The 14,444-nt window shown below is 36.1% G+C and overlaps 2 protein-coding genes and 1 pseudogene across 2 annotated transcripts; all 3 read left to right on the top strand.

Moving 5' to 3' along the window:
* Positions 1-3,339: 3,339 nt before the first annotated feature.
* LOC111208326 lies at positions 3,340-6,586 on the top strand (annotated as a pseudogene).
* A 74-nt stretch (positions 6,587-6,660) lies between these two features.
* On the top strand, positions 6,661-8,824 carry LOC111208127 (probable protein S-acyltransferase 13). Its single transcript, XM_022706874.2, has 7 exons — positions 6,661-7,003; positions 7,384-7,606; positions 7,701-7,792; positions 7,888-8,017; positions 8,128-8,213; positions 8,290-8,355; positions 8,482-8,824. The coding sequence occupies exons 1-7, from the start codon at positions 6,815-6,817 to the stop codon at positions 8,611-8,613; spliced, it is 918 nt and encodes a 305-aa protein (XP_022562595.2). The 5' UTR covers positions 6,661-6,814; the 3' UTR covers positions 8,614-8,824.
* Positions 8,825-9,334: 510 nt separating this feature from the next.
* LOC106411550 lies at positions 9,335-11,546 on the top strand. Its single transcript, XM_013852338.3, has 7 exons — positions 9,335-9,587; positions 9,949-10,377; positions 10,466-10,635; positions 10,708-10,788; positions 10,882-10,957; positions 11,052-11,129; positions 11,221-11,546. Exons 1-7 carry the CDS (start codon positions 9,371-9,373, stop codon positions 11,349-11,351), a joined length of 1,182 nt encoding a protein of 393 aa, XP_013707792.2. The 5' UTR covers positions 9,335-9,370; the 3' UTR covers positions 11,352-11,546.
* The last annotated feature ends 2,898 nt before the right edge of the window (positions 11,547-14,444 follow it).

The raw sequence follows: 14,444 nt of genomic DNA, 5'->3' as shown, positions 1-14,444 counted from the left end.
GCCTCTTCTCTAGCCTCTTCACTAGCCACTTTAGGAGCCTCTTTACGAGCTTTCTTCCGAGGTCTTGGATTGTCTTCCTCCTCCTCCTCCTCCTCCTCCAACACAACCATCTCTTTGGCCTTCTTTGATGGAGTCACAACCTTAGGTTTTGTATTGACCTTAGTACCAGTGACTTCCCAGCAATCCATGGTCCACTTCCACGGTCTCCGCTCATACATGACTTTAATGATGTTCTCCGCGGGCAGGTCCTCAACCTCAGAGTCCCATTTTGGCCACATTTCACTAATGTCCTTCTCAACAAAGTTGATCACGCGGGTCTGCAGTAAATAGAAGAATCGAGTTAGATATTTGAAAAAAAATACTAAATAGACGACTTAATTATAAGTCGTCTACTATGTCGTCCAGCTGGAAGACCTTCCAGACGACTTATAATAAGTCGTCTAATAAGTCGTCCAGATGGAAGACTTTCCAGACGACTTATAATAAGTCGTCTAATAAGTCGTCCAGATGGAAGACTTTCCAGACGACTTAATTAAGTCGTCCGATAAGTCGTCCAGCTGGACGACCTTCCAGACGACTTATAATAAGTCGTCTGCGCAGACTTTTGGATTGAAGTAAATACCTGACTCAAGATAGCAGCTTTCATTGATCTGCGGCCTCTGCTGCCCTCGTAAGCCAGTATCGGTGGAGACGGACTGTCTGCTCTGGGACCACCAATACTAGCACCCAATTCCGGCATAGCTGTGTACGTCCAGACCTGAAGAACTTGTATAAACCCATCCACGGTGTAACAGCCAGCAATTTCTTTGTTCCACAAAGAGTCCATCAGCACCTTAAATGCGACTCTCCCCCATGGATAATTCTCAAACCGTTCTAAATCCATCACTAGCCTTGCCAGAGTAGATCGTGTAGCGGTTGAAAACTTTCTCCCTTCAATGAATCCAGTGAAGATGGAGAGGTACGCGAGCCGCTTGCGATCTTCCCTGGACCAATCCCCGCATCTCTGCAGTGCTGCTATTATCTGATCAGTAGTTGGCCCAGCTTCCAGATGAACTCCCAGCATCCCCCAGAAAGAAACCATCTCTGGGGTAACATCACATTTTGGTGTCTCAAGGTCCTCGATGTACTCGCAGTTTAGACCAGTGAGGTTTTCAAACTCTAACAGTGAAAACCTCAAAGGTTCTGGACCAACGAGAGACCACATCTCATACTTCTTCTTAATGTCCAGCTTGAAACTGAGCATGTAGTGAACCAGCCTTGAAGCCCAACCAAATCCCTGCTCCTTGAACTTGATGAAAACTCCCAAACTCGACTCCTTGAGCTCTTCAAATTCGTCATCAGTAAGAGCTTTCCTAAGAGCAGTATGCAACTTGCTGTTATCCGTATGATACGAAATGCTATTGTGGGCTTCTGGTTCTTCCCCTGATGTGTATAACCTACGGGGGAGTTCTGGAATATCCATCCTTTTTGTCTGCAAAATAATCAAAGACAACGATATAAGTCCAGACGACTTAGTAGACGACTTATAATTAAGTCGTCTGGAAAGTCTTCCAAATGGACGACTTATATTTAAGTCATCTACTAAGTCGTCCAGTTGGAAGACTTTCCAGACGACTTAAATTACTTACAAGTCTTCCAGTCGCAGAAGGAGTTGGAGTACTCGTCATTGCGGTTATAGATCTGAAAAAATAAACGTGAAACGGTGAGAATGAGTAAATTGATAGAGACAACGTTTTATGTTCATCTTTTCCTCGAGATTGATGACTTAGCGGCGTTAGGGTTTACAGAGAAACGGCGCTAAGGTTTACAGAGAAGAAGCGGCGGCGCTAGGGTTTAGAAGAAGCGGCGGCGCTAGTGTTTAGAACGTTGGTGACCACGGTGGCGAGGGCGACGGTTTGTTCGGAAATAGTGGAAGCGGCGGCGCTAGGGTTTAGAGGAATCGGCGGCGCTAGGGTTTAGAGGAATCGGCGGCGCTAGGGTTAGAAGAAGCTGCGGCGACAACGGTGAGAATGAAGTGAGATAGATAGCCGATGTTGAGAACGATGGTTTGTTCGGAAATCGTGGGAATTCGAAATCGCCTTTGAGAGAGAACTGTTAGGGTTTCTGAATATCGCGAAAAATGAAAAAAAAAAAAAAAAATCACCTTATATATTGGGTAAATAATCCGGTTAGCTTTAAAATTACATTGGTAAACTTTAAGGTTTGGTCCGGTTTAGACGACTTATTCTGGCTGATAATGTACAACAGACGACTTAATATTTAGTCGTCTGTTTTCAGACGACAAAATATTAAGTCGTCCTAGACCCTAAAATGAACCCCTAAACTAAAATGACTAGATTAACTAACTAACCACGTTATAAAATCAAATTATACTTAAATAGTGTTTACTATACACAGAAATGAACACGCATAAGTAATTTTAAAAATTTTCAAAAACGGTTTTAATGCTTTCCAAAATCTAACCCTAAGAACACATACAATACTACAACATATGTTGATGAAACATAAACTTAAGAATATCATGACTCACTACTTTCACTCATCTATGCTGAAAACAATTGAAATTTGTTATATCTTAATTTATACCTCCTAAGACATATGTTAATTACATAATTCCCATTTTTCACTTATCAAAATATTTTTTACAAAATTTTTAAATTATGTTTAAGACTAACTGTCCAGACGACTTTAAGTTAAGTCGTCTGGACGACTTATTTTCAAGTCGTCTAAACAGACGACTTGCGAGGGGTAGAAACGTAAAAAGAATTCCGTTTTTTTGTTTGGTCACAAGGGGATAGTTGTAATTTCAATAGCCTTTTAGGTTACTTTTGCCTTTGACCCAAGTTGGGGTATTGTTTTGGGTTTTACTCCAAGTTTTGAGTCACACTTGGCAATTCTCCCATATAATATTTATTAAATGAGACTTCCTACTTATGTAATTTCGTAATCATTTGAATCTTGTTATAACAGAAATTTTAAACATGGATCACAAAAATTTAAATGTGAGTTCTTAACAACTTTAGTCATTTATAGTCGTTTTTAAAAATTCAAAATATAATAGAAAAAAATCTAAATTTTATTATATAGTTAATGTGGTTGTTTAATTTATTTTATTAAGTTAAATTTTTTTAAAATGATAGAAAATAAACTAATTTTTATCAAATTTTTATTATTCAAAATCATTAATTGTCATATATACTTTAGCCACGTTAGGTAATTCTGTGATTTTTATTTAAGGAAACAATGAAGAACATTATAGATTAATTTATGGTTAGTTTACTAAAAAATCTATTATATATTTATATGGACCAATATATTTTTCTAAAGATTCTTGGAATGATTGTGGTGATGACACGTGGCTACAAAAATACGTTGTAATGCTTCTATTTTAATATATAAGAGATTAAAAATGCCGAAACTAGCGAAGCATACATTTCACTAAAACTAGACTCAGCAAACTTCCAAACACTTATTACTAAAAATCATGTGGAAAATTTGTGTCACAGCCTAAAAAGACGGCTCTTGTTGAAATTGCTGTTTGGTCCGAAGATCCTTTGTCCGAGCACTGTTGTCCAGAGACGAGAACAACAACTATTATGAGTGTAAGGAAAAAAACAGAGGATGGTCGAGCGAAAAAAAGTAGAAACTATCGTTAAGACTCATTGTTTTGGAACTATCGTTGAGACTCATTGTTTTGGAGATTATAAGTGTTTTTTTTCTTCTTATGATCAGAAAGAACGAACAATAATTACATTTACAAAATTCAACATTATTAATGACTTTGACTTATTGACTTAGCGTGTTTGTGACCCCACTTGAAGGTTTGGGAGAATCGCTGTTATCAGTTTGACGAGTTCAACACTAGAAATTATGGAGAGACACGGACAGCTTGATTTTTATGTTTAAGCTTGTAAGAAACGGACAGAAGATGCGTGAATACTTAAAGACAAAGATTTTGCTTTTGCTATTATCATTCTTCAAGAAAAAAAAAAAGGAAGCTGAGGAGTTTGATATCAATCCTCTGTTTTGTCCTCATAAGCTTTGGTGTTGATTCTGTTTCAGCACAATGTATGAACAGAGGGTACCTCACTCCCAATAGTACGTACGACGTAAACCGCCGTCTCATCCTCTCTTCTCTTCCTTCCAACGTCACAGCTCAAGAGGGTTTCTTTTTCAACGGTTCCATCGGCCAAGAACCTAACCGGGTCTACGCAATAGGGATGTGCCTCCCAGGATCAACTTCAGAGGACTGTTCTGCTTGTATCAAGACCCGTTCTGATGGTTTGATACAGAGTTGTGCTAACCAGACAGAAGCGTATTCATGGCCAGGTGATCCCATACTTTGCCGTCTATTTTTCAAGTAAACACTAGAGATGTCAATTCAAATCCAACAGAGTTCAAATCAATATGGGAAGGATTGATCGGTCGTATGATTGATGCAGCCTCCACAGAAAAAAGCACAACATCTTCTAGTAATAACCATTACATAGCTGATGTAGCAAACTGGACATCTTTCAGTAAGATATACGCTTTGGTGCAATGCACGCCGGATCTTTCCCCTGGTGACTGTGATTACTGTCTACGAGAAAGCGTAATTAAGGACTACCAGTCATGCTGTGGTCTGAAGCAAGGAGTCCTTGATATGAGGCCAAGCTGCCTTTTCCGGTGGGAATTGTATCCATTCTTTAAGGCTTTTGATAATATTTCGGTGGCTTCTCCTCCTCCACCTCCTTTGGCTGCCCGCGACCACCCGCTGTTGATCAGGCCAGTACTATCCACAATGGTGAGTTTTCCAATTGCAAAGATTATGATTGTTAGAACAAATGAAATATAAATGACATTGTTTTTCTTTTGTGTTATGAGAAGATAGCAAAGGAATCTCAGTTGGAATTGTTGCGTCTATCACCATTCCAAATGTTACTGTCTTGATACTCATGCTTGTTGTAGGAACTTTTCTTTGGCGGAGGAGAAAATTATTCAACAGAACTGAAAATGAATGTTGGTTTCTAGTGTTTTAACTCTTGTTGTTTCCTTTCATTATAAGTATATAATGTCCTTAGCCAAGAAGAGGTAACATGAACCATAACTTATACACCCTTTCTTTGCAGGTGATACTGATATTTCAGCTGCACATTCATCGCAATATGATTTTAAGACAATTGAAGCTGCAACAAACAAGTTTTCGAGTAGTAATAAGCTCGGTGAAGGTGGATTTGGGGAGGTTTACAAGGTAATGATATCTTTGTTTTCCATCTTTTCTAAGTTACTATAGGTTATGAACTAAGCAGCTATGTTTCTTTTCATTTACTGGTATTTGTAGGGTAAGCTTTCAAATGGAACTGAAGTGGCTGTCGAAAGATTCGGGACAAGGGATAAGAGAGTTCAAGAACGAGGCTGTTCTTGTGTCAAAACTGCAACACAAGAATCTGGTCAGGCTTCATGGATTCTGTGTGGAAGGAGAGGAAAAGATTCTCATCTATGAGTTTGTCCCAAACAAAAGCCTTAACCATTTCATATTTGGTATGGGTTGTTCCCTTCAATATTTTTTTCTTATTCCAAATATTATTTTTCAACTTTTAAACTGATTGATCGATCATGGTGATGAGCAGGCACTGAAAATGAGAGCCAGTTAGATTGGACTCACCGATACAAGATCATCGAAGGGATTGCTCGAGGAATTCTTTATCTTCATCAAGATTCACAGCTCACAATCATACACCGTGACCTCAAACCCAGCAACGTTCTCTTAGATGCTAATATGAACCCCCAAAATTTCAGATTTTGGATTGTCGACCATCTTTGGAACAGAGGAAACTCGAGGAGATACCAACAGAATTGCTGGAACCTTGTAATTTTCTGCTCTGAAATCACACTAAGTTCGTTGAAACATGTTACTATGGCATATTAATACTAACTCGAGTTGTAAATATCTTTCAGTGCTTACATGTCACCAGAGTATGCAATGCATGGACAATACTCCATGAAATCAGACGTTTACAGCTTTGGGGTCTTAGTTCTTGAGATCATAAGCGGCAAGAAAAACAGTGCCGTCTACCAGATGGATGAAACTAGCACTGCTGGAAACTTGGTCACAAATGTAAGCATTAAAAATATGTCAATAATTTACAGTCTTTAAATATATGGACAAATGGTCATTGATTGTCTCAATCTATTAGGCTTGAAGGTTTTGGTGGATCCAGCTATTGGAAGGAACTATCAGAGAAATGAAGTCACTAGATGCATCCACATTGCACTCTTGTGTGTTCAAGACAAACCAGAAGACCGTCCACTGTTATCAACCATCATTTTGATGCTCACTAGTAAGACGATCACTTTACCAAAGCCTCGCCTACCAAGTTTATTTCCGGCGGGACTGGGCATCAGATGGATTCAAATCAAGTCAATCTACAAGAAGATCTGTTAATGACGTGACGATTACTGAATTAGAGCCACGTTGAAGATTATATTCTATGTGTGCAAGTTTGAATGATATAGTGTTTTATTAGTTTGGTTGTTGACTTTATGCATTTGCTGGATTTACCAAACCCTTTGTGTCTGAAGATAGCAACTGTAAATCTTTTTCCTATTTTGTTGGATCAGTACAATACCAATTATAATAAAAAAAATAAAAATAAAAATAAATTTATGACTTATTATAAGAAATAAAGAAGGCAAACACGGCGGAGACAGGAAATTGTTGTCTGAAAGGAAATTTCAGGTCGTGTTCCTCCCAAATTTCACGATCTTGTTCCTCAATTCAAAAAGGGTTTGCTTCAATTTCTCATTCGACCAAGAAAGCTCGGGTCTTTCAACCATGGCGTGGAACGTGTTTAAGTTCTGCACAGCACTTCGCGCCTTGGGTTCGATCATGATCCTATTCGTAATCGGGATCATCGGATTCACATACTACGCCCTTGTACTCGTGAATTACGGACCGTCTCTATTACTCGGCGGTCTCGATTCGTTTATAGCTCTTCTCGTTTTAGCTCTGTTTCACTTCCTGGTAAGTCAAAAGTCTTGTTCTTTTTTATGGGACCTTCTGAGATCTTTGCGTTTAGCTCTGTTTCTTGTTCTGTTTTAGCTAATGATGAAGCTGGGTTCGGGTTATGCCTTATTACCAATTTGATTTTTGGTTACAAGACGACTTTAAAGTCTTGTGCTTACAAATGGATGGGCATGTTGTTGTTGTAACTTGGCATGGCCAACACTAGATTAATCTTAGATTGGCCCTTACTTTGTAGTGTTTGTGTGGTCATAGGCTCAATGTAGCGTTGGTTTAGTGTAGAGAGTGTATGTGTTTCCTCTACTTTTGAAACTGTTTTGGTATATATTAATAGACTATCTACATTTGAACTCAATGGTGATGATTGTTGTTGTGTGAAGCTTGTAATGCTACTGTGGAGTTATTTCTCTGTCGTTGTGACGGACCCTGGTGGTGTGCCACCTGGTTGGAGGCCGGAGTTAGACATAGAGAAAGGCGATGGAAACGAAGCAGCGATTGCAGAAGCAAGCCCACTTTCGGTTGGAGATTCCTCCTCTCATATCGTAAGACATTGCCGAAAGTGCAATCAATATAAACCGCCTCGTTCTCACCACTGTTCAGTCTGTAAGTGTCTCCTCAATGCCTGATTCTTCAGTAATTTGAATCTATTTGTTTCTTTTAGTTAGTGAAAAATGGTTTCTTCTTGGGGGTTTTTGAGGTGGAAGATGCATACTAAAGATGGACCATCACTGTGTTTGGGTTGTGAACTGTGTTGGGGCAAGGAATTACAAGTCTTTTCTCCTCTTCTTGGTATGTCTAGTCACATCTCTGCTAATGAATTCGTTGTTTGTGGTGGGCCTTACAGTAATTGTAACCTGAATAATGTTGACATGATCTTAATGCAGTTTTACACATTTCTTGAGACAACGGTGGTTGCAGTATCACTGTTTCCAGCTTTCCTCGTATTCTTCACCGATGGAGATGATGAGATTACCGTATCACTAGGAAGCCTAGCAGCCACCTTTATTGCGTTCAGTGAGTCCATGGATACATAAATCTTTTCGTTTGTTTGTTTGTGAACACACCTTAATGTGTTACCAATATTGTTATCTGATTTAGAATCTTCCCTTTTTCTGGTTATTCAGTATTGAACATAGCATTTGCGCTAAGTGTCCTAGGCTTCCTAATCATGCACATAATGCTAGTCGCTCGTAACACCACAACTATTGAGGTAAACACAACTCATTTGCTATTAAGGTAATGAAATTAAACTTACTAAACCAGAGTAACGCATTTGTTTTTGGCAGGCATATGAGAAGTATACAACTCCTAACTCTCCTTATGACCTTGGTCGTAAGGCAAACTTTGAACAGGTCCTCTTTCCCATCTCAAAACTCATCCTTTCTTGGTGTTAGATGAAGTTTCCGAGCTACTGAAGATGAAATCTTGGACATGAGCACAATTTTAAAAGTTTGTTTGCTTTCTTTTGTGTGAATCAGGTTTTTGGAAGGGATAAAATGTATTGGTTCGTGCCATTGTACACGGAAGAAGATATGAAGAGGTTGCCGGCACTTGGAGGGTTAGACTTTAGGAGCAGGTTGGAGGAGTCGGAGCCGCTTCAGTCTCTATGACCTTGAAACTACAAAACTTTTGGGAATGGGTCTGCGTTGTGTCTCGTCTGTATTAAAGATTAGCGTTTTTAATGGAATTTGATTTTTTTGGTGAAAATAAATTTCATAAGTTTTTTTAGCAGAGCCAACATGTATTTTACTATTTTTTGTATTCTTATATTTTTAGAATTCATGTTTTATTTATATTTTTAGAATTCATTTTTTATTTTAATTTTTTTTAAAAGAGTTGACCATTAAAAATATGGCAATTTTTTTATATAACCATTTTTAAATTTTTGTCATAAAAATAGACTTCAAGAAAAAAGAAAAACTAAAATAGCTGTTTTTTTATTTTAATTTTTTTAATATTTATTTTTTATTTTTAAAAATTTTAAACTCTATCTCCAAAACCCTTCGTTTACCGTATGGTAAAAATACATTTTATTCTTTAATAAAATTTATTTTGATCATTTTCTCCACTGAAATATTTTTTTTGTGATAAAAGCTTAAAAATAACTATCCCATAAAATTTCTATTAAAAATAAGAACCAAAAAAAAAAAAAAAAATCCTGAAACAATTATTATAGCAAATAATTATGTCTACCTTAGATGAAATTTGATCCAAAAAAACATTAGATGCAATATGGCAAAATGATTGTTTCTATAATTAAACAGAGCATATAAAGTAATAAAAATCCTTGTGAACAAATGAAAAAGTAATAAATATCCAAAACAGGCATTTTTTGTTTCAGAATTAAATAGAAAATCTAAGAATGACATGTTTAATTACAGAAATGGTGTTCGGGGAGGGGGGGAAGCGTGTAAACATCAGCCAATCATATCGCGGCTTGTGACAAACCTCCTCTCGAGAAGATTCTTTCATCGTCTTCCCATCTGCATAAAGGGTTCAAAGAAAATTCTCAACTCGAAAAATTTATCGACTTTTCAAGTTTTAATATTGCAGATCGCCTTGTGCCGATCGTTGTTATTTAAAGGTATGAACTTTAATCTCTCTAACTTGAAATTTGCTGTTTGATTTGGTTTTAATCGTTATTTCGTCAAACCAACCGATCTGTACTGCTTGATTGCAATTGCTTTATGATCGTAAGAGTTTTCTGTTTAGCGTTATGCTCTTTTTTTTTTTTCCGATTTTGATATGATTCGTTTGATATATCACTCTGTTCAGTAGTTTGGTTGGATTGGTTTACTGCTTATGTCTTAGACTTTATTTCGTTCTCAAGTTGTCTTGTTAGTGTTTTTATGTTATGCAGTTTCGGTTTTTTTTTGGGAAAAATTCCATCTTGTGTGTTGTGTCTGAAGATTGGCACTTTACATATGAATTGTGTAATAAAATAGGGAAGATGCAAGGAGGTGGTAGAGATCCTTTCAACTCTGGTGGTCCTTTTGGTGGCCCTTTTGGAAGCCCTTTTGGAGGTGGTTTCGGTGGCCCTAACAATGGTCCACCGAATCTCATGTCTAACTTCTTCGGAGGAAGAGATCCGTTCGATGACCCTTTCTTCACTCAGCCTTTTGGTGGTGGCATGTTTCAGTCCAGCTTCTTTGGTCCTACCATGGATCCTTTCGCCGGAATGCGTCCTCCTTCATCAGGTTTTATTGAGAATCATCAGCAGCCACCGCAACCGAGAAGGTCTCATGGACCGATTATTGAAGAGATTGATTCAGACGATGAGGGTGAAGGAGGAGGAGATAAAGAGAAGAAAGTAAGGCTAGGGAAACATGGCAGGTCAAGCAATGAGACTGAAACTGAAGATGCTAGAGCTGAAGGTGAAGATACCATTTTATCATTTTTTTCTTCTGGAGATTGTTTTGTTTCTTTTTAACTGACTGTGTGTTTATATATATATATCTGCAGAGAGAAGGAACAGACAAATGCAAAACATGAATGCAAATGCTATGGTGAACAATGGACAGTGGCAACCACAAACTCGTAGTTATAGCTTCGAGAGCTCCACTGTTACATACGGTGGTCATGACGGAAAATACTATACTTCATCCAAGACCAGAAGGACAGGAAGTGATGGGGTGAGTTGTAACAGTTAAAACGCATTTTAGTTTATGTTTTAACTACTAAACCTTGTCTGATTGTGGAAGCAGTTAACTCTTGAAGAAAGCAAAGAAGCCAATACTGCAACACGCGAAGCAGCGCACAGGATTTCAAGAGGCTTACATAACAAGGTAGCCTGAGGATGATGAATGCTCTTTCTCCTTTGTTTGTTGTTGATCAATGATTGAGCTCAATACAAGTGGTGTTCCTTCTTATGCTTGCAGGGCCACACAGTTGCGCGTAAACTTAACTCCAATGGTCGGGTTGATACAACGCAGACCTTGCACAATTTAAATGAAGGTAGAATAACACTTTGTTGATGAGAGAACCTTCAAATTAAGATAATTATGTAACCGTTTCTTTTTTCTTGCTTTCAAATTGCAAAATTCTGCAGATGAGTTGGCTGATTTTGAGCAGTCTTGGAGTGGAAATGCTAGAATGCACTTACCCGGTTCGTCTGGTTTCTTTGGCAGTAAGTAGTTCAAATTACACCGCACATCTTTCTTTCTTTTTTTGGTTGCTTCTTACAATAAGAAAACCTGTCTTTTTTGACATGGTTACAGGTGGTATTGCAAACAGAGAGCAACCAATGTCGCTTCCTTCAACTGATCCAAGCTCTTCTTCACGTGCAAGAGCAGAGTCATCCAGAAGACCAAAGGCTGCAATGAATTTTAGAGGACATGGCAGAAACTAAATCTTAGGACTATCATGTCCTGTTAGTGAATGTAACCGAAGACTATATCATTTACTTTACTCAGGGTGCATCGATAATGTAGCCTGTATTTGAGGCGCTTATGATAATGATATATGCCTGTTTTTATTACATTAACCTGTTCTTAGCTGCTTGTAATCAAGTAATCAGATCAAGGCTTTTCTTGAGCCATAGACATATGCTCGATTATCTTAGTGCGATTCAGTTTTTGAGATGATGGCTTTAAGTCTACTAGACATGGCCATTTTATTGGAATCCAAAAATTCGAACAAGAACTGATTTGAAAATACTCTTATGCCAAACCGAATAAAAAAAAAATTACAAATATTTTGTTAGCTCTAAAATATTTTTATCCAAAACGAAACAAAAAAAATGATCTGGATAGATATGGATCCAAATAGATATGGATCCGAATAAATCTAATACGTACGATAAGAATCGATTCAGGGTCTTTTAAAGCTTTAAATGTGGATGTTGAAAATAAAACAGAAAAAAAAACAGTTTTCTTTTTAGAATGGGCTTTCAAGGCTCTTTAGATTTCTAAAGTCCAAAATAATTGATTGACAATTTTCGGTTTTCAAGTATTTACACAACCACAAAACCTCAACAGCCCAAACAACAATCAGACTCTAAATGAGTTTAACATTAGAATGATTATGACATATAAGTGATAGTATTATTATCTTGCCAAAACTTACAACATACTGTGTTGTTGGTAAAGCAATAAAGCATTACAATCAAACTATGTTTTTTTTACCCAAAAAAAAAGAGTAATTTCATGATTGTAAGAGAAATTATTGTAAGTTTTATTTTTGCAATTTTTTTTGGAAATACTGCTTGTCTTTAGACATGTACTTGACTTGGCTATTTCATAAGTAGTGAAATGTTTTTAAAATAATAGTATTAAACTAAGAATACTAATTAACTATCCAATATACAATAACTTATTTGCTATTACTAGATGGTAATATCATAACTTATTTGTTATTTAGTAGACATTATTTGCAAAGTGATTTTGACACATGTATTCACTACAATCACTTTCACTAAATAAATATGACATGACATGCTAGAAATGATGACATAGCTTATGGTTAAATATGACATGAACAATTACATTTAATGCTTAATTATATTTTTGGTAAACCTTTTAGAATAAGGTAGTAAAATTATACACTATCAGTAAAGTAAATCTATTCAAATATGACATTAAATAATATAATAATAGAAATATACTAATATTTACAAATTTTAAAATATTATTTATTTTTATTTTCGTAATTATACAATTTTATTACTAAAAAATATTTTCATTTTTTGCAGTTTTTTAAAAAATTTAAAACTTTAATCTTAATATTATTAATTTCTTTTATATATCTACAAATTTTAGAAATATTGTTTAGTTTTACTTTCTGATAATTATACAACTTTATATCAAACTTTTTTTTATTAATTTTATACAAGGTTATTTAATATATTTTATCCAAAAGAAATAGATAAAAAATCTATCTAAGATTATAATTTTAAATATATGTATCTATTCTTAAATATATTTTGTTTATTTATCTTAATTTTATGTTCAATTAAATCAAAATTATATTAAAATATTAGTAAAATAATAAAATCTATAATAATAATATATAATTTAAAATAATAATTTAAATTTAAAATTTTTATTACCGCACATGGTGGAGGAATATACCTAATTATAAAATATATACACAATAGAAATCTAAACGAGGTGAGGGAAATAGTGAATCTAAATAGAATAATGTGTAGTATTTATTTTTTTGGTGTAAAATAATGTATAGTATTGAACCTAATTAATCTTTCGATTTTACGATCTATTAATAGTTTAATGCAAAATATATTCATTGATTTTTGATGATGTTGAACACAATTTACATTTACCATCTATTAATTCAAAATCAAACCCCTTGGTTATATTCAGTGAGTTAACAGCAACATTGTTGACATTCTTCTTTGGCTTGGCCTTACTCTCACTTCTACTCTCGGCCAGCTCCAACTTGCTCTGTTTCACTCTCTGTTTTTCACTCTGTTTTTGTTCTTACCTCACTCATGCTTGTTACTTATGTTTCATACTTGTGTTACAACTGAACATAAGCACACACACACTCTCTTTACTCTCTCTCTCCCTCTCTCTCTTTTAAGTTTGTTGTTGTTCTTGTAGAGAGAAGAGAGTAAGCTTTAGTTGTCTGCATTGTTAACCTTTTTTCATTACCTTTCTTCAAACACAAAAATACATACTTATAGCAGATTTCTCTACTAACTCCACTTACTTGCATCCACATCTAACCTATTATTTTAGGTCCTAGACTCTCTTACAGAAGTCACATTACTCATACTTAGACTTAGTCTTACAAGTAAGGTTAACTAACTAACCTTACACATTCAACAACTCCTACTCATTCTTCCACTTACTTCAACTTAACTTAGTTACCTTACCAACTAACTAGTTACTCTTATTTTTCTTGTTGTGTAACTTCTAGTTACATAACCCATTCATCTTTGACTTCCTGTTATCCATGTTGTCCACGTTGGTTGCTCCTACTTCTTCCTCCGTTTCTTGCCCTCCAAGCTTCTTCTTCTTTTTCCATTCCTTTGTAGCTTCTTCTAAGCTACTCTTGTTTGTTCTTCTCTTGTTTGGCAAGCTTCTTTTCTTCCACTTCTTCTTCTCTCTTGATTTCACCTTCTCTTTGTGTGTTTAATCAAAGGTTTAATTTCCAACACTCTCTCTTGAATCCTTTGTTTAAACTCTTCTTGTTCTTCTTGTGATTCTCCCTCTTGATATGAATCTCCAAGAGCTTCTTCTTCTTTTGCGAATTTTCTTTGTCACCTCCTTGACACATTTTCTTCGCAATCTTCTCTGTTCCCGTGAGCTTTCCTCACGTCTCCACCAGCTGCGTGTGCAACCAGCTCCTGCTCCCTCTTTGGTGAGATTCTTCCTGTTCACCTTGCTTCCTCCGTTTCTTAGGTAAGCAAGTCTTGTTCTCGGTTTTGCTTGAGCTTTTATAATTGCTTCATCCGAGATTTGCTCCTTCATTGGTTTGTTGT

The sequence above is a fragment of the Brassica napus genome, chromosome C7, assembly GCF_020379485.1.
Source record: "Brassica napus cultivar Da-Ae chromosome C7, Da-Ae, whole genome shotgun sequence".
Classification (NCBI taxonomy): Eukaryota; Viridiplantae; Streptophyta; class Magnoliopsida; order Brassicales; family Brassicaceae; genus Brassica; species Brassica napus.
The sequence above is the reverse complement of the archived record's forward strand: the minus strand, read 5'-3'. Positions and strand labels throughout refer to the sequence as shown.